The following is a 20,529-nucleotide window of genomic DNA, read 5'->3' on the forward strand; positions in this document are numbered from 1 at the left end:
AAAGTCAAAGTTCCATGCAGAAGAGCTTTTGGACTGAGCCTTAATGTCATTCCCCTCTCTACTTCTGTGCTTTTAGTGGAATGATCCTGATCCAGACTGAGGGCCAACCAGGCTACCTGTGAAGAGTGGAAGGTATATAGATGACTGTTTTGGGGCAGGGGGGGAGGGGTTGTGTTTGTATGTGAGATTAGATATAATTTATTAATTTCAAGTCGTCATGGCCAGTATCCATGATTGTATAATAAATTAATAAATACAAGGAACTGGAAACTGCCATGATACACTCATTACATACTTCTGTCCATTTCACAACAAACAAATCCTCAAGTGTAACAAATCTCCTTTTTACAAAATATGTGGAAAATGTAATGTCAGCTTTCTAGATTAAATGTGTTCTTTCACATTTTTGCTTTTAGAGTTATTGTTTGGAGTCATCAGATTATCTGTTGGAATTGAGTTTTGTAGTAGTTCCCACTTATCCAAGTGGGATATGTTACAAAAAGCCCTGTAGATGCCTGAAACCATGAATAGTTTTGAACGCTGTAGATACTTTTTCCTATATGTACATACATATGACAATGTTTAATTTATGAAGTAGGCCCAGTAAGAAATTAACAACTGATAGTAAAACAGAATAATTATAACAATACATTGTAGGGACGCCTGTGTGGGTCAGTGGTTAAGCATCTGCCTTCAGCCCAGGGCATGGGCTGGAAACCTAGGATCAAGTCCCACATCAGGCTCCTCCATGGAGCTTGCTTCTCCCTCTGCCTATGTCTCTGCCTTCCTCTCACTGTCTCTCTCTCTCTGTCTCTCATGAATAAATAAATATTAAAAAAAAAAACACAGTATACTGTAATAAAAGTTATGTAAATATTTCTCTCAAAATATCTTATTGTACTATGCTCACCCCTCTTTTCCCTCTTGTGATGATGTGAGGTGATAAAATGTCTACGTTATGAGATGAAGTAAAATGAATGACATAGGCATCATGATGTAGAGTTAGTTAGCCTTCTATTGATTTTCTGACGATTTATCAGAAGGAGGGTCATCCACTTCTGTTGACCACATTGTGGTTATATGTATCTGTTGAAAGTGAAACCATGGATGAGGGGCAACTACTCTACTAGGTGTTTATTTGCTTTGCCAGCCTACTAGCATATTTGTTTTGTTTTAGGAAAACTGCTTGAAAAGCATATAGTTTTAGAGTCACTTATGACTAGAGAAAGACCTGGTTTATTTTATCCAGAAATGGATGAAGTGTTCACTGAGTTTAAAAAAAAAACTTCTTTATTTTTTATTTTTTTAAAGATTTTATTTATTCATTCATGAGAGACAGAGAGAAAGAGAGGCAGAGACATAGGCAGATGGAGAAGCAGGCTCCATGTAGAGAGCCCGACATGGGACTCATCCAGGGTCTCCAGGATCATGCCCTGGGCTGAAGGTGGCGCTAAACCGCTGAGCCATCTGGGCTGCCCTATTTTTGTTTTTTTAATTTATTTATTTTAGAGTAAGCGTGCGCACAAGCATGAATGTGAGCAGGGGGAGGGGCAGAGGGAGAGAGAATCCCCAGGCAGACTTCCTGCCAAATGTGGAGCTGGATGCGTCGGGGCTCCACCCCAGGACCCAGAGCTGGGTAACCTGGGTGGAAACCAAGAGCCAACTGCTTAATGGACTGAGCCATTCATGTGCCCCCCCCCCCGCTTTTTTTAAGTTTTATTTATTTATTCATTAGAGACGCACAGAGAGAGGCAGAGACACAGGCAGAGGAAGAAGCAGGCTCCCTTCAAGGAGCCCAATGTGGGACTCAGTCCCGGGTCTCCAGGATCAAGCCCTGAGCTGAAGGCAGACGCTCAACCGCTGAGCCTCCCAAATGTCCTCCTTCTTTATTTTTAACGAAGATAATTGTGCATTCAGATTTGAAACTGCCTAGAATGTTTTTCAGAGTAGATAGTTGTAAAATACTGTGATTATAAGAAAATCTCAGTCTAAATTTTTTATTGAGGTATCAGGTGTATGTCATAAAGTTCACCAGTTTAAGGTGTATAATTCAATGATTTTTATATTGACTGAGCTGTACAACAATGACCACAATCAATTTTAAAACAAATCCGTCACTCCCAAAAGAAACCCCATGCCTGTTAGCAGTCACTTACTGTTCTCTCCTATCCCGAGGTAACAACTAACTTACTGTTTGTCTCTGTAGACTTGCCTATTTTGAATATTTTGTATAAGTGGAATCATTATTGTATGATTGTAGCCTTTGGTATATTGGATTTTTTCATTTAGCATAAAGTTTTCAAGGTTGGTCCATATTATATAGCATTTATTAGTTCTTCATCTTTTTATTGCTGTATACTACTTGGTTGTAAGGATTCACCACATTTTATCTATCCTTATATCAGTTGATTGACATTTACATTGTTTCTACTTCTTGGCTATTGTAAACAATACTGCTGTGACCCTTCATGTATAAGTTTTTATGTGTATGTTTTCATTTCTTTTGAGTATAATTGTTGGTTCATATGGTAACATTTATTTATTTTTTTAAGATTGTATTTATTTATTCATAAGGGACACAGAGAGAGGCAGAAACACAGGCAAAGGGAGAATCAGGGTCCATGCAGGGAGCCTGATGTGGGACTCAATCCCAGGACTTCAGGATCACGCCCTGGGCTGAAGGCAGACACTAAACCACTGAGCCACCCAGGCGTTCCCGTAACTTCATTTTATTAAAGATTTTTGTTAGAGAGAGAGCATGAGAGAGAATGCACGAGCAAGGGGGAGGGGTGTAGAGGGAGTAGCCTACTGCTTGCTGAGCAGGGAGCTCGATGTGGGGCTTAATCCCAGGACCCTGGAATCATGACTTTAGTGGAAGGCAGACCTTAACTGACTGAGCCACTCAGGCACCCCTGTTATAATTTTATTTTTAACCTTTGAGAAACTACTTCAGTTTTTTCCAAAGTGGCTGCATCATTTTACTTTTTTATTTTTTAGATTTATTCATTTGAGACAGAGAGATAGTGTGTGCATGTGCACGATCAGGGAGAGAGGCTGAGGGAGAAAAAGAGAAACAGACTCCCTGTTGAGCTGGGAGCCCTACGATGTAGGGGTGTGGGGCTCAATTCCAGGACCTGGAGATCATGACCTGAGCCGAAATCAGATGCTTAACCATCTGAACCACCCAGGCGCCCTTCATTTCACATTTTTATCAGCAATGTATTTGTCCTGATCTGTCCACATCCTTACCAATGCTTGTTATCTTTTTGATTATAGCCATCCTAGTGGATGTGAAGAGAACTCTTGTTCTGATTTGCATTTGCCCAATGGCTGTTGGTATGAGCACTAATGTTCTTATGGGCCATTTGCATATTTTCTTTAGGGAGACGTCTATTCAGATCCTTTGCCCATTTTTATTTTATTTTTATTTTTTAAAGATTTTATTTATTCATTCATGAGACACACACAGAGAGAGAGGCAGAGACACAGGCAGAGGGAGAAGCAGGCTTTACGCAGGGAGCCCGACATGGGGCGATCCCGGGACCCCAGGATCATGTCGTGGGCCGAAGGCAGGTGCTAAACCACTGAGCCACCCAGGGATCCCCACCTTTGCCCATTTTTAAATTGTATTGTCTTTTTATTCAGTATAAGAGTTGCTTATACATTTTGGATACAAGTCTCTTAGGAACTATATAATTTGCAAATATTTCTCCCTATTTTTCATGTTGTAGCATTTATCATTTTTTCACTTTCTTGATGGTATCTGTAGTTTTTGTTCTTGTATTTAGATCGGTGATCCATTTTGAGTTACTTTTCATATGGAGTGTTTTAATACTGTATATGGTCAAAAGGATTTCTTACACCTGTGGATGAAAATTTTAATTTTTAGTTCTATACCAAGTGATTGTCTACCTTGGCTGCACATTGGAATCACTTGAAGAGCTTTTGAAAAATTCTAGTGTTTAGGCTACATCCTCAGAAATTTTAATTTAATTGGTCTATTGTGGAGTCTAGTTACCAGTAGATTTTTAAGTCTCTTCAGTGATTTTAAAATCTAATTAGATTGAGAACCATGGGTCTGTTGTCCTCAAAAAAAGAAATGGAAAAAAATTCACTTTTTTAAATGCTTTACTATATTTTTCTTTCTTTTCAATAATGGGTTGTATTTGGTAGTAGAGGAAACAGTTTTAAGTTTGCTATCAATTGTTAAATAATTGTTACATAAATTTAAATTATATATATATATTATGTTATATAATATATATATATTATGTTATAAATAATTGTTATATATTTAATTGGAGGATTATGCTTTATTTATTTATTTATTTATTTATTTATTTATGATAGAGAGAGAGAGAGAGAGGGGCAGAGACAATAGGCAGAGAGAGAGAGAGAGAGGCAGAGACATAGGCAGAGGGAGAAGCAGGCTCCATGCACCAGGAGCCCGACGTGGGATTCGATCCAGGGTCTCCAGGATCGTGCCCTGGGCCAAAGGCAGGTGCTAAACCGCTGCACCACCCAGGGATCCCTTAATTGGAGGATTATGTTTTATGTGACAGGCCATTTAAGATGAAATTAGATTCTGGTAGCAAGTAAATCCTAAAGATGACTTGTGCTTAGAATTTAGAGAAAATCATCCAGAGAGAGGCAGTGAGTTGACTCATCTCTGTTTAACCCATGCTCTGAGAAAATGAATTTCATAAAGAACACAGCATGAGTACTCTGATGTCACATGTGTCAGCTTAAGTCAGAGAGGATACCTTTTGGATTGGGTTGTGTGCTATTTCATGTTGTTAGAATAGATCACAGGGTATATATTATCCAAATACATTATGTATTTATATTCATAAACATTTGTAAGTATATTTAAATATTAAAGCATATTCACATATTTAAAATATATTACATATTCCTAGCATCTTTGGGATACATGGGGGTTATTATAAATAATTTTTAAAAAGGTAATTCCTAAGCTGCTTATTAAATATGTAGGCAACGTTGAGTTCTGGGCTGCAAAGCAGAATGGAACATAGTCTTTGCTGTTTACAATCTAGTGGAGGAATATATATATAAAAAATGATTAGTGGAGTACCTGGGTGGCTCTCTTCGTTAAATGTCTGACTTTGGCTAAGGTCATGATCCTGCGTACCTTTTTCCTCTTGTGCTTTCTCTCTGTCAGATAAATAAAGTCTTTAAGAACAAAAATTGATTGGAATAATTCTGGTGCAATAATCACCAATTCTAGTGATTTGAATAAGACACTGAGACAAAATCACTAATTTGCCTGAAGATAATCCACACAGATTTCTTTCTTTCTTTCTTTCTTTCTTTCTTTCTTTCTTTCTTTCTTTCTTTCTTTCTTTCTTTCTTTCTTTCCTTTCTTTCTCTCTCTCTCTCTCTTTCTCTTTCTCTTTTCTTTTCTTTTCTTTTCTTTTCTTTTCTTTTCTTTCTTTTCTTTTCTTTTCTTTTCTTTTCTTTTCTTTTCTTTTCTTTTCTTTTCTTTTCTTTCTCCTTCCTTCCCTCCTCCCTCCTTCCTTCCTTCCTTCCTTCCTTCCTTCCTTCCTTCCTTCCTTCCTTCCTTCCATTCGAGATAGAGCCAGAGAGCACAGCAGGGGAAATGGCACAGGGAGAAACAGACTCCCTGATGACTGGGGAGCCCGATGTGGGGCTCAACCTTAGGACCCTGGGATCATGACCTGAGCCTAAGGCAGACGCTTAACCAACCAACTGAGCCACCCAGGCACTTCTACACAGATTTTCTACAGGAATTAACATTTGAGTTTTTAAGACTGAGTAAATAAAAGTATGCTATAAAAGAAATAGCCTATGCACAGTTATGAAAGAGAAAAGCACATCTCTGATTGTTAAGCATAATTATAACACAGTGTAAATGGAAAGTGGCTTCAGGAGATAAAGCTGTAAAGGACTGGGGCCATATTTTGTGGGCTTTGTATTTCTACCAGTATAGGTACATGCGACAGAGGGGACTGTGTTGAACCATTTGTGTGTTATAACTTTCTAATTACGTTGTGTTTTTACATTTCTTTTTAATGACACTGTTTTATGTATAATATGCATAATTTGTTGATATAGCAATAATTAATTTACAAATATAAATACACACACGGAGATTTAAAATTTTTTTAATTTTATTTATTTATTTATTTATGATAGTCACACAGAGAGAGAGAGAGAGAGAGAGAGGCAGAGACACAGGCAGAGGGAGAAGCATGCTCCATGCACCAGGAGCCCGACGTGGGATTCGATCCCGGGTCCCCAGGATCATGCCCTGGGCCAAAGGCAGGCGCTAAACCGCTGCGCCACCCAGGGATCCCCACATGGAGATTTATACTCCAGAATATGTGTTGGTAAAATACGTGATTAAAATCTAGAGGCCACTGTATAGGTTATGGAAAACCACTGAAGGATTTTATTTTATTTTTTTAAAGATTTATTTATTTATTTGTGAGAGAGAGAGAGAGAGAGAGAGAGAGAGAGGCAGAGACAGGAGGAGGGAGAAGCAGGCTCCATGCCGGGAGCCTGACGTGGGACTCGATCCTGGGACTCCAGGATTGCGCCCTGGGCCAACTGCACGCGCCAAACCGCTAAGCCACCCAGGGATCCCCCCACTGAAGGATTTTAAATGGAGGAGGAACAATATCAGATTGGCATTTTAGGAAGGTAACCATGTAAAAGAAGGATTATAGGGTAGAGATACAGAGACAGTGGTAAGCTATTAAAATAGCCTGGGCCAGATACTGTGAAAGGCTCAACTAAGAGATACATCTTCATCATGTTGAGAGGTCTTGCAGTCTCTAGAGTTCCAGCTTAGTTCCAACTTTAGTTACCTAAAGTTTACTGAGTAAGTTGGAAGGTAAGTGGAAAGGATTGTTGGGTCAAATTATGATGGTTTTTAGAACATGTTGTTCTTGCATTATTGCCATTACCTTTTCTTTTGGAAAAAGAGCATCTTCCTCTCCCTACCTCTCACATTTTCCTCAGAAGTTAAAATTTCCCCTTAATCTCTTTTCTAACGCAGATCCTTTATTGATTTTTGCTTTGTTGGGTTGTAGTTTACACACAGTATAATGTATAGAATTCAAGTATACATTTTGTTTTGAAAAATACATGTACCTATGTTACACCATTTAAATAAAAATACAGAACATTTTCATCATCCCATTCATCACCTCAAACAAGATTCCTGTTTCTCCATTCAGTCTTATGTGTAACTATAGTGCTTTTTTTCTTTCACCAGATATTTTCATATAATTGGAATCATACACTATGCACTTTTTTGTCTGACTTTTATTGCTTAACCTAATGTTTTATAATTCCATTTGTTATAGCACATGTAATTTTTGTATTGCATGATTGTGCTATAATATGTTCATCCTTTCTCCTGTTGATGGATATCTAAATTATCTCCATTTTTTGGCTATTAGGAATAAAACCGCTGTGAACAATTTTATGAACATATGCTTTGATTTTTCTTGAATATATTTTTAGGAGGGGAATTGGTAGGTTTTATGTTTAGTATGATTAGAAGCTGCCAAATTGTTTTTCTAAAGTGGTTGTATCATTTTATATTCTTATCGGTGTATGAGATTTGTTATTCCACATTTTTTCTGACACGTGGCATTGCCAGATTTCTATTTTTAGTCATCCCGTTGGGTGTGAGTTGGTATCTCATAGTGGTTTTTATTTTTATTTATTTTATTTTAAAGAATTTATTTATTTATTTATTTATTTATTTATTTATTTATTTATTTATTTATTTATAAGAGAGAGAGGGAGGGAGGGAGAGGGGCAGAGACATAGGCAGAGGGAGAAGCAGGCTCCCCTCAGGGAGCCTGATGTGGGACTTGAAATCTAAACTCCAGGATCACACCCTGAGCCAAAGACAGAGCTCAACTGCTGAGCCATCCAGGCATCCCTCTCACTGTGGTTTTTAAATTTGGATTCACTAATGTCTACTAATATGTAGTAGTATTTACTAATTTATCATAGTTAACTGTATTCATTGGTCATTTATATCCTCTTTTGCTAAGTGTTTTAGTCTTTTGCTCCTTTTTTCCCCCTTAAATGAGATTGCTTCTTTCTTTCTTTCTTTCTTTCTTTCTTTCTTTCTTTCTTTCTTTCTTTCTTTCTTTCTTTCTTTCTTTCTTTCTTTCTTTCTTCTTTCTATGAGAGAGAGAGAGAGAGAGAGAGAGCAAGTGCACGCAAGGCAGAGACACAGGCAGAGGGAGAAGGAGGCTCCATGCAGGGAGCCCAATGTGGGACTCGATCCCGGGCCCCCAGGATCACACCCTGAGCTGAAGGCGGCACCAAACTGCCGAGCCACTGGGGCTGCCCCAAGATTGTTTAGTTTTTTAAATTATCCTTATTCTGGTTGTGAGTTCTTTGTCAGAAACATGTATTTTGAGTCTTTCCTCCAGTCATGGCTTCTCCAGTCTTTCTCTTCCTGTCTTTGGTAAGCTTAAGTTTATGTTAATAAAGTTCATTTTCTTAAATCTTTTTAGTTTATTTAAAGATTTTATTTATTTATTCATGAGAGACAGAGAGAGAGAGAGAGAGAGAGGGGGGGGCAGAGACAAAGGCAGAGGGAGAAACAGGCTATATGCAGGTAGCCCGATGCGGGACTCGATCCTGCGACTCCAGGATCACGCCCCAGGCCGAAAGCAGGTGCTAAGCTGCTGAGCCACCCAGGGATCCCTCATCAGTGTTTTATGGTTTTATAGTATGGGTCTTTCACCTCTTTGGTTAGGTTTCTTCCGAGGTGTTTTATTATTTTTGGTACAATTATAAATGGGATTGTTTTCTTTCTTTCTTTCTTTTCTTTCTTTCTTTCTTTCTTTCTTTCTTTCTTTCTTTCTTTCTTTCTTTCTTTCTTCTTTCTTTTCTTTTCTTTTCTTTTCTTTTCTTTTCTTTTCTTTCTTTTCTTTCTTTTCTTTCTTTTCTTTCCTTTCTTGTTTTAAAAGATTTTTTACTTATTTATGACAGACACGGAGAGAGAGAGAGAGAGAGAGAGAGAGAGAGAGAGAGGCAGAGACACAGAGGGAGAAGCAGGCTCCGTGCAGGGAGCCTGACGTGGGACTCCATCCCCGGTTTCCAGGATCATGCCCCGGGCCAAAAGCGGTGCTAAACCGCTGGGCCACCGGGGCTGCCCGGATTGTTTTCTTAATTTCTTGTTCTGCTGCTTCATTATTGGTATATAGAAATGCAACAGATTTCTGTACCTTGATTTTGTATCTTGCAACTTTATTGAATTCATTAATCAGTTCTAGTAATTTTTTGGTGGGAGTGTTTTGGGTTTCTTCTGTGTGGTATGTCATCTGCAAATAGTGAAAGTGTTGACTTGTTCCTTACCAATGTGGATGCCTTTGATTTTTTTTTTTTTTTTAGGATTTTATTTATTAATTCATGAGAGACATAGACAGGGGGAGAAGCAGGCTCCATGCAGGGAGCCCGATGTGGGATTCAATTCCAGGACCCCGGGATCACTCCCTGAGCTGAAGACAGATGCTCAACTTTTGAACCACCTAGGCATTCCAGATGCCTTTGATTTCTTCTAATTGTCTAATTGCCGTGGCTGGTACTTCTAGTACTATGTTGAATAAAAGTGCTTAGAGTGGACATCCTTGTCTTTTTCCTGACTGTAGGGGAAAAGCTTTAAGTTTTCCCCCATTAAGGATGATGTTAGTTGTGGCATTTTCGTACATGGGCTTTATTATGTTGATGTAGTTGCCTCTGAACCTATTTTGTTGGAGGTTTTTATGATGAATGATATTGTACTTTGTCAAATGCATTTCCTGCATGTTTGGAAATGATCATGTGGGTCTCATACTTCTTCTTACTGATGTGATGTATCACTTTGATTTGCAAATATTTAACCACCGTTGCATCCTTGGAATAAATCTCACTTGATTAGGGTGAATGATTTTTTTTAAACGTATTGTATTCAGTTTGGTAGAATTTTGTTTAGGATTTTTGCATCTGTATTCTTCAAGGATATTCGCCTACGTTTTTTTTGTGGTGTCTTTATCTGGTTTTGGTATCAGGAGAATGCTGGCATGATAGAATGAATTTGGAAGTTTTCTTTCCTTTTCTATATTTTGGAATAGTTTGAGAAGAATAGATATTAACTTTTTATTTTTTTTTTTATTTTTATTTTTTTAATTTTTATTTATTATTTATGATAGAGAGAGAGAGAGAGAGAGGCAGAGACACACAGGCAGAGGGAGAAGCAGGCTCCATGCACCGGGAGCCCGATGTGGGATTTGATCCCGGGTCTCCAGGATAGCGCCCTGGGCCAAAGGCAGGTGCCAAACTGCTGCGCCACCCAGGGATCCCGATATTAACTTTTTAAATGTTTGGTAGATTTCACCTGTGAAGCCATCTGGTCCTGGACTTGAGTTTTTTGGGAGAATTTTGATTACTGATTTAAGTTTTTTTCTGGTTATTGGTCTATTCAAATTTTCTCTTTCTTCCTCTTTCAGTTTTGATAGTTTATGTGTTTCTTGGAATTTATCCATTTCTTCTAGGTTGTCCAATTTGTTGGCATATAGTTTCTCATAATATTCTCCTATAATTGTATTTCTTTGATGTCGTTATTTCTCCTTTCTCATTTGTGATTTTATTTATTTGAGCCTTTCTCTTTTTTTATTGATTAATCTGGCTAGAGGTTTATCAATTTTATTGATACTTTTTTCAAAAACCAGCTCCTGATTTCATTGATCTAATTAATTTTTTTTTTTTTTTAGATTTCTATTTCATTTATTTCTTCTCTAATCTTTATTATTTCCTGCCTTCTGCTGGTTTTAGGTTTTGTTAATGGTTCTTTTTATAAAAAGTTTCTTTACATGTAAGGGGGTTAGGTTGTTTGAGATTTTTCTTCTGCTTCTCCCTCTGCCTATGTCTCTGCCTCTCTCTCTCTCTCTCTATCATAAATAGATAAAAATTAAAAAAAAAAAAAGATAAAAAAAAGGGATCCCTGGGTGGTGCAGCGGTTTGGCGCCTGCCTTTGGCCCAGGGCGCGATCCTGGAGACCTGGGATCGAATCCCACGTCGGGCTCCCGGTGCATGGAGCCTGCTTCTCCCTCTGCCTATGTCTCTGCCTCTCTCTCTCTCTCTCTCTCTCTGACTATCATAAATAAATAAAAATTAAAAAAAAAAAAGATTTTTCTTGGTTCTTGAGGAAGACATGCTGTAAACTTTGCATTTAGAACAGCTTCTGGTATGTCCCAAAGGTTTTGAACCATTATTACGTTTTCATTTTCTTTTTTTCCCATGTACTTTATTATTTCTTCTTTTATTTCCTGGTTGACTCATTCATTGTTTAGTAGGATGTTATTTAATGTCCATGTACTTGTGGTCTTTCCAGATTTTTTTTCTGTGGTTGACTCCTAGTTTTATAGTGTTTTATCAGAAAAGATGCATAGTATGACTTCATTCTTTTTGGATTCGTTGAGGCTTGCTTTGTGGCCTAAAATGTGATCTGTTCTGGAAATGTTCCCTGTGCACTTAAAAAGAAGATGTATTCTGCTGTTATATGTTGGAATATCCTGAGTTAATCTATTAAATCTATCTGTTCCAGTGTGTCATTCAAAGCCATTGTTTCCTTGTTGGTTTTCTGTTTAGTTGATCTGTCCATTGAGATGAGTGTTGTGTTAAAGTCCGCTACTATTATTATATTATTATCAATTAGTTCCTTTATGTTTGTTATTAACTATTTTATGTATTTGAGTATTCCTCATTTTATTAATTTTTAATTTTATTGTTAGTGCCTTTTGTGTTCTGTCAGAGGAATCTTGCCTATCTCAAGGGTTTAAAGACAGTTCTCTGTTTTCCTCCAGGTTAATATCTTATTATTCCAGGACTGTTTGTTGAAAAAACCATCCTTTCCCTAGTGAATTGCAGTAGCTCCTCTGTTGTAAAATGAGGTATAAGTGTGAATGTACTTCTGAATTATTATGTTTTATTGATCTGTTTGTCTTTATACTATACTGTCTTAATTACTATAGTAAAATAAATCTTAAAATCAGGTAATATATTTTTCATCAGAATTATTTTAGGTATTTTAAGTCCTTTGGATTTCATGTTAGTTTTAGAATCAGCTTGTCAATTTCTACAAAATGCCTGCAGGGATTTTGATTAGGATGATGTTGAATTTATAGATCTATTTGAAGAGAATGACATCTTAATGCTGATTATCTTCCATGTACATTTAGCTCTCTTTAGGTCTTTAATATTGCTCGTCAATGTTTTGAAGCGTTCTTAGGTAGAGTTCTTTGCTTATATTTCATTATATGTATTTCTAGTTAATTTACTTTTGATGTTGTAAGAGTGGTATTTAAAAAAAATTCATTTTCCAAGTGTTTGCTGCTTGTTTATAAAAATACAGATGGGTTTTATTTTTTATTTTTAAATTTATTTATTTATTTAAAAAATATTTATTCATGAGAGACAGAGAGAGAGAGAGGCAGAGACACAGGCAGAGAGAGAAGCAGGCTCCATGCAGGGAGCCCGGTGTGGGACTTGATCCCGGGACTACAGGATCACGCTCTGGGCAAAAGGCAGGCAGTCAACTGCTGAGCTACCCAGGCATCCCAAAAGATGGGTTTTATTTTTTATTTTTTATTTTTTATTTTTTATTTTTTTAAGATTCATTCATTCATTCATTCATTCATGATAGAGAGAGAGGCAGAGACACAGGCAGAGAGAGAAGCAGGGTCCTTGCAGGGAGCCTGGTGTGGGACTCGATTCTGGGGCTCCAGGATCATGCCCTGGGCCAAAGGCCGGCGCTAAACTGCTGAGCCACCCAGGGATCCCCAAAGATGGCTTTTATATATTGATCTTGAACTCCACAACTTCATAAGCTCATCAGTTAGTTTTAGTAGTTTGTAGGTTGCTTTGGATATTCTAGGTACATATCAGATCATTGTGAATGCAGATAGTTTTATTTCTTTCCATTATATATACTTATTTTTATCGTCTAATCAGGGCCTTCAGAGGTTATTCTTGATGAATCACTAGTTAACTTTGAACTAGAATTGTTATTTCTGATTCTAATAATAAATATCAGTATGGTGTCAAAGAACTGCATCATACTGGAGTTGAAGGAGCGAGATTAGAGTGTTGTTTTTCTGTTTAATTATCTTCAGAAGTCTGTTTGGGAGACAGAACCTGGATGCCTCCTATTTATTGAATGCAACCAAATCCTCTTTCATATGGCTCTTGGTAAGGTTGATAGTAGTTCCCAGAATCCAGAATTAGGGTCAGATAATATTTCTTTATGTCCTTTAAATGGAATAGTTCAGCTTTTTTGCAAGCTTGACCAATGAGCTTATCTCTTATTTTCTGGACTTCTCCCTGTTCTTAGTTTTATCCTTAACTGCTTTATAGTGCATATTCCACATAGCATACTGGGCTCTTACGCATATCATTATAATGCTTATTGCAATTTGAGAATTTTAGTATGGGCCATATATGTCTTAATACAGGTTAACATCACTTTAGAGAAACTCAACATATAAAATTATAGTTTTTGATATGTACCATACATGGTGATTTTTCTCTTAATAAAAAGATTGCGGGCAGCAATGTTTTGACTCCATTTAGAATTAGAATTATTTGCCTAGAACACACATAAAACATTTTTGACATTAGGTATGGTCATGAAAACACATTTTATAAAAACCCAGTAACTCCCAGAATCATTTCTTACATCTTTTCTGTCTAGTTTGGGACTATCTGTGCTTGGCAAGTTGCTGGGTTGGTATTTCCTGCCTCACAGTGGTGCTATGCTGTAATGACTTTATATCCCTCCTGTGGAAGTGGTACTTACGGGAGATAAGAGGCCTATGGGAAAAATCCTTTTTTATGATTATGTTGTATAAGTGAGGGGGCTCTTTGGAACTTTAAAATGTTTCCAGTCAGGGAGTTGCTATTTAGATGAAAATATCTGAATAACAAAGCTTGGTAAACATGGTTACAAAAATATGTTAAGTAAGTAAGTGCTACAAATGTCATGTCACTTAAAGTTGATTCTACAAACTGCTTCTTTATTTTTTTCTTTTTTTTTAAACTGCTTCTTTATTTTTATTTTTTTTAATTAATTTTTATTGGTGTTCAATTTACCAACATACAGAAAAACACCCAGTGCTCATCCCGTCAAGTGTCCACCTCAGTGCCCGTCACCCATTCCCCTCCAACACCCGCCCTCCTCCCCTTCCACCACCCCTAGTTTGTTTCCCCAAGTTAGGAGTCTTTATGTTCTGTCTCCCTTCCTGATATTTCCCAACATTTCTTTTCCCTTCCTTTATATTCCCTTTCACTATTATTCATATTCCCCAAATGAATGAGAACATACACTGTTTGTCCTTCTCCGATTGACTTATTTCACTCAGCATAATACCTTAATACCATAATACCAATACGTTGAAGCAAATGGTGGGTATTTGTCGTTTCTAATTGCTGAGTAATATTCCATTGTATACATAAACCACATCTTCTTTATCCATTCATCTTTCGATGGACACCGAAGCTCCTTCCACAGTTTGGCTATTGTGGCCATTGCTGATAGAAACATCGGGGTGCAGGTGTCCCGACGTTTCATTGCATCTGAATCTTTGGGGTAAATCCCCAACAGTGCAATTGCTGGGTCGTAGGGCAGGTCTATTTTTAACTCTTTGAGGAACCTAAACTGCTTCTTTATTAAGCAGTTTCTGATGTCCAGTAATGCTCTGTACTATATAATGATGTTATTGGATTTGAGATTTTTATAATAGTATGTTTTATTGTCATGTATTTTTTCTTTTCTTTTTTTTTTTTTTTTTAAAGATTTTATTTATTTATTCATGAGAGACACAACAGAGAGAGAGAGAGAGAGACAGGCAGAGGGAGAAGCAGGCTCCATGCAGGGAGCCCGATGTGGGACTCGATCCCGGGTCTCCAGGATCACACCCTGGGCTGAAAGCAGGTGCCAAACCGCTGAGCCACCCGGGCTGCCCCGTCATGTATTTTTTCTAAATTTTAAAATTTATAAGATGTTATCATTTTGAGCTAAAAGTAACTCAGATTCTGCTAATGGTAGAGAGGTGGTTTTTTTGTATGTAAGAAGCATGGGATTTACTGTGTATTTTTGATTTTATATATTTATCTCAAAAATTACTCAAATTATCATTTTGTATATCATTTGGTGGTTAATATTCTAAGGGAATTTCCTTTTTAAACATGGATGTTTTTCCATTTTATTGTTAAATATAGGGTATATTTACTTCTGGCGCATGGGAAGAGAAATCAGATGAAATTTCCTTTGCTGACTTCAAGTTCTCAGTCACTCATCATTATCTTGTACAAGACTCCGCTGATAAAGAAGGAAAGGATGAAGTATTGGAAGGTAAATTGTTAACTACACATTTGAAACTCTTGACTGTAAGAGTGATTATAATTTTGAATTATGAATTTAGGTCTCTTAATTAAGTAGTGCCCTCTGGAGAGGTTTTACATTTGCAAAGATGTTTCACTACATTTGAAATAGAATATGATCGTTTTAGAGGAACTTTCATACTAGCATTCATTTCAAAATTACTTAGATTAGCAAATATTTATTGAGTGCCCTTTTAACCCACAGTTAAAAAAAATTTACATCCCCGTAAAGGAGATATGGTCTATAAATAAGTAACAGTAGTCAGAGGTAGAAAATAGAAAATGATAGGTGCCATCCCAGAGCACAGGTAAGGTGCTACTGAAGTTCAAAGAAGAAAAGATCAGTTTTAGCAGATCAGAGAAGATGTAGTGAAGAATTAGGCAACTAAGCTGGGATTTGAAGGATTTAAAAGTAAAGGAGTTTGTAAGTTTGATCAAGTGGATTAAAATTCAGGTTTTTCTTCTTACTAGCTGCTTGACCTTTCGGAATCTGTATTATCTCACTTGCAAAATGAAATAATATCACCTGGAGGATTAATGGAAAGCTTCAATGAGATACTGTAAATGTGAGCACCTATCTTACCTGGCCTGTGCTAGGTACTCAGTAAATGGTATTTATGGTTACTCATAGGTTACATTGCTCCAAATCTCTGTAATTGGTGCTTTTAGTTGTTCATTGGTCAAATCATCCAAAATCTCAGTCTTGAGATAGAGTTGCATGTAATAATGAATGACCAAGGTATTGAAAAAGTATGAGTTTTGGAGCTGTCAGTCAGATAGCTTTCTTCACTCACTCAAAAAATAAATATGCAGGGATCCCTGGGTGGCGCAGCAGTTTAGCGCCTGCCTTTGGCCCAGGGCACGATCCTGGAGACCCGGGATCGAATCCCACGTCGGGCTCCTGGTGCATGGAGCCTGCTTCTCCCTCTTCCTGTGTCTCTGCCCCTCTCTCTCTCTCTCTCTCTCTCTCTCTCTCTCTCTCTCTCATAAATAAATAAATAAATAAATAAATAAATAAATAAGCAAGCAGAATGTGTGTTAAAGTTTTTTGGGGCAATTAATGGCATTATGCTAAGCGAAATAAGAGAAAGACAAATATTGTATGATCTTTATATGTAGAATCTAAAAGAGCAAAAGTGAAAACAAAACTCACTAGGCTTATAGTTAGGAGAATAGATTCGTGGTTCCTAGAGGTAGAATTGGGAGTGGGCCACATGGATGAAAGGGATCAAAAGGTACGCATTTACAGTTACAAAATAAGTCATGGGGATATAAATAACCTATAGCATGATAACTATAGTTAATAGTACTGTGTTGTGTATTTGAAAGTTGCACAGAGAGTAAATTTTAAAAGTTCTTATGACAAGGAAATTTTTGTTGTTAACTAGTGACAGATGTTTACTAGATTTGTGATCATTTTCCAGTGTATACAATTGTTATTATATTGTATACCTGAAAGTAATATAATGTTATATGTCAATTATATTTCATTTGAAAAAATAAATTAAGAAAACTTTTTTCTGGTCAAAACAGATTATCATTTGTAAGTATAGGCCTGAAATATTTGCCTTTTGTATAGGAATAAAATTATAAAACCTTTTTTATTATATGCATTCATCTTAGAAACAAAACCAAGTACATAGCATCTGCATTCAGATTGATAAACTAGAACAGATAGCATTGATCATATATACACATATGTAAGACAATTATATATCAAAATAAAATAATTATGCCAGAATATGAATTTGTATACCTTAGGAAGAAGGGGATGAGAGGAATATATACAACTGGTGGGAACTGGTAGTAGCCCAGAGATTTCTAGGTCCAACATTCTGCTAATGAAGGTAGAGAAATCTTAAATCTGTTAATTTGAGGAAGGATTGTATATCAAGGAGAAGCTCTTATAATAAGGAGGTTTAGAATCAGTATTTCTGAGGTGAACTCGTATAGAGGACTATGGTATGAGAGAAGATGAATGGATTTAGGTTATTTTTGCAGGTGTATATGTATTGTGTGCAGTTTCAGTTGGTTGTGATGAAAGTGTATACATAATGGTAGAAGTTAAAGTAAACCATCAATTCATTTAATTTGAAGGTACACATTTAAAACTATATTATCACAGGTCAGAAGATTTGAGCACTGAAGTTTTATTTTGTTAGGATTGTTTATTGCTTTAGCTAAAGCATCAAGTCATTAGTATTCTCCTATTCTTTTTGAAAATTAACAAAATATAAATTTGCTAAGGAATTATGGCTGTAGAGCAAAAGGAAATATTTTTATGAACAAATAAATATTCTTTATACTTTCAAATTTATTACACATTTATGAATAAGTAAGGATCATTTATGTCATATATTATAAATAGCAACAGAAGTGTTAAAAATACATGGGTAATAAGTTAGTGGGAAGCTGGTTAGTGGTTGTGTAAGAACGCTTAAGGTGGCCAGAGGCCAGCAAAGACTAGCCATAGGAGGTGATAAGTGATAAGGTGTTGACAGGACTCTTAAGAATTTTGAAAAAAAGTAGAGACAGGGGCACACCAAAAAGAACAGATAAAACATGGTTTTCTAGGAAGGATGAGGAAACGTTTGAGTCATGACTTTGAAGAAAGGAAAATATTATACATATAGGAATAATACTTTTGTTTTTAGAAGCTGGCTTTTTAAAAATAAGAGAGACCTCTATCTCACCCCAAATCTTGGAGCTGTTCCTAGATATAAATCTTTAAGCAATTGTAAAACGACATGGATTAGCAAGACCTGTTACATAATGTGATTTTTTTCAGTCATGTTATAAAATTTTGCCTTAGAATGAACATACTAATTTTTTCATTATTAAATGTTTTTGTAGATGTTATTCCACAGTCTATGCAAGATTTGTTGTGTATGAATAATGACTTTCCTCCAAGAGCACATTGCCTGGTAAGATGGTAGGTATATGTTTTATTCAGGTAACTTTTAGTATGTGTGTTCAGGAGACCCCAATGTGTCCCCCACGTTCAGTGATTGGATAGGAAGACAAGCAGAACTCAGCATAGGGTTGTACTTATGACAGTTTTTTTCAGTGACAGTCCACAAACAAAATCAACACAGGGAAAAGGTGCCTGAAGCAAAGTTTGGAGGAACTGGTGTCTGAGTCCTTTCCTAATAGAGTCACATAGAACATACTTAATTCCCTTAGCAACAAGTTCTGACAACACATATGAAATGTTTTCTACCAGGGAGGCTCAGTTCTGAGTTTTTATTTGGGGGCTGATACCCTGTGACTGGTACATAACAAAACTCCAGACTCCCAGAAGGAGAGCAGATGTTTAGCATAAAACACATTATTTGTACAAACAGTTTAAGTACAATAACTCTTATTGGAGGGTTTTTTGAGAACCCTCTTCAAATCCAAATTCCTGGGAGCCTGCTGAAGTTCAGCGTTGCATGCAGGCCATTCTAAGGATAGTAGACACAGGCCGGCTGTTAACTTTTTCCTGCACAATATATTTCATAATCTAGAGTAGAGCCTAACTATCATTCTAATGAGTAACATAGAACATTTACATATCATAGAAAACTTAATATGTGTTGTTGGAAATTGAATTGAAATAAAATGTTGATCTCAGTTACATGCTAACATCATGACTTACTTCTATCTAAATTATAAATGTGATAAATTAATACGAGGTATATCACTCTTAAAGTTCTTTTTATCTTAGTTTGGTGGGAATGGTATTGAAGCATACCACCACCAAAATGTCTCAAGTATGAGAGTATGGTCAAAAAAAGAGATCTGATTAAAATAAATTTATATACTGGTTTTATATTAGTCTGTTGGTGTGAGTTGGTCTCTTGATTTTTTTTTTTTTTTTTAAGATTTATTTGTTTGAGAGAGAGCATGTGTGTGCGAGCAGAGGGAGGGGGAGAGGGAGAGGGAGAGATCGAATCCTTAAGCAGATTGCATGCCATGTGTAGAGTTACATGCGGGATCCAATTCCAGGACCCTGAGATCATGACCTAAGCTGAAATCCAGAGTTGAATACTTAACCAAGCCACCCCGGTGCTCCTTGATTTTTTTTATTAAAGAATTTCTAAGAAAGGAGAAAATGATAATATCTTTTAATTCTGTTGTCTTCATTCTAGTGTGATTACTATAGCAAGTAGAATGTAGCATATTAAAGGAAAACTAATTGCAAATGCAAATAAATTGGATATTGTTTAATAAATGTGCCTTTAATTTTACTTGATCTTTTAAAAACTGTGGACTTAAACATCTTAAACAAATATAAGTGAATTTAATACATTACCATTTAATTTAAACCATCCAGATTCTCTTCTGATCTTTTAAATGTGAATGTATGCATTTAAAATGAAAAAATACATCAAAAGGCACCATGATGTCATAGAGCATAACTTTGCATGTATTCATTCATTCAACATTAATTGAACCTACTGTTTGGCCAAACATTGAATTAGACACACTTATGTTTAATTTCTAGCTCAAGTACTTATTGTCAATTTTAGGCATGTTACTCAGTATTTTTTTTTTTTAAGATTTTATTTATTTATTCATGAGAGAGACAGAGAGAGGCAGAGACACAGGCAGAGGGAGAAGTAGGCTCCATGCAGGGAACCCGACATGGGACTCGATCCTGGGTCCCCAGGATCAGGCCCCAGGCCAAAGGCGGCACTAAACTGCAGAGCCACCCGGGCTGCCCTACTTAGTATTTTTTATTTGGTTTCTACTTTGGGAAAGAGAAAAATAATATGCACCTTTAAGAATAATTGTGAGGATTTAGTCAGATAATGATACATGGTATGTTTATCAAACTGAATGTTGTTATATAATTTCCATTCATCTGGGGATCCCTGGGTGGCGCAGTGGTTTGGCACCTGCCTTTGGCCCAGGGCGCGATCCTGGAGACCCGGGATCGAATCCCACATCGGGCTCCCGGTGCATGGAGCCTGTTTCTCCTTCTGCCTGTGTCTCTGCCTCTCTCTCTCTCTCTGTGTGACTATGATAAATAAATAAAAATTAAAAAAAAATTTCCATTCATCTTTTTTTTTAAAGCTTCTAGATAGACATGAATTTTGAAGGAACACTATGTAA

The 20,529-nt window shown here is 36.7% G+C and overlaps 1 protein-coding gene across 5 annotated transcripts in view; it reads left to right on the plus strand.

Annotated features, from left to right (window-relative positions):
* RAB3GAP1 (RAB3 GTPase activating protein catalytic subunit 1) overlaps positions 1-20,529 on the plus strand; it is a 116,560-nt gene that overhangs the window by 12,376 nt on the left and 83,655 nt on the right. For 4 of the 5 annotated variants that reach the window (XM_041739426.1, XM_041739423.1, XM_041739424.1 and 1 more), the window contains 2 exons: positions 15,271-15,403; positions 18,286-18,364. In XM_041739426.1, the coding sequence (XP_041595360.1) occupies positions 15,271-15,403; positions 18,286-18,364 (212 nt within the window). Of the gene's footprint in view, positions 1-76; positions 133-15,270; positions 15,404-18,285; positions 18,365-20,529 lie in introns of all 5 variants that reach the window. The other variant, XM_041739427.1, reaches the window with a different exon arrangement.

The sequence above is a fragment of the Vulpes lagopus genome, chromosome 24, assembly GCF_018345385.1.
Source record: "Vulpes lagopus strain Blue_001 chromosome 24, ASM1834538v1, whole genome shotgun sequence".
In the NCBI taxonomy this organism is placed as follows: Eukaryota; Metazoa; Chordata; class Mammalia; order Carnivora; family Canidae; genus Vulpes; species Vulpes lagopus.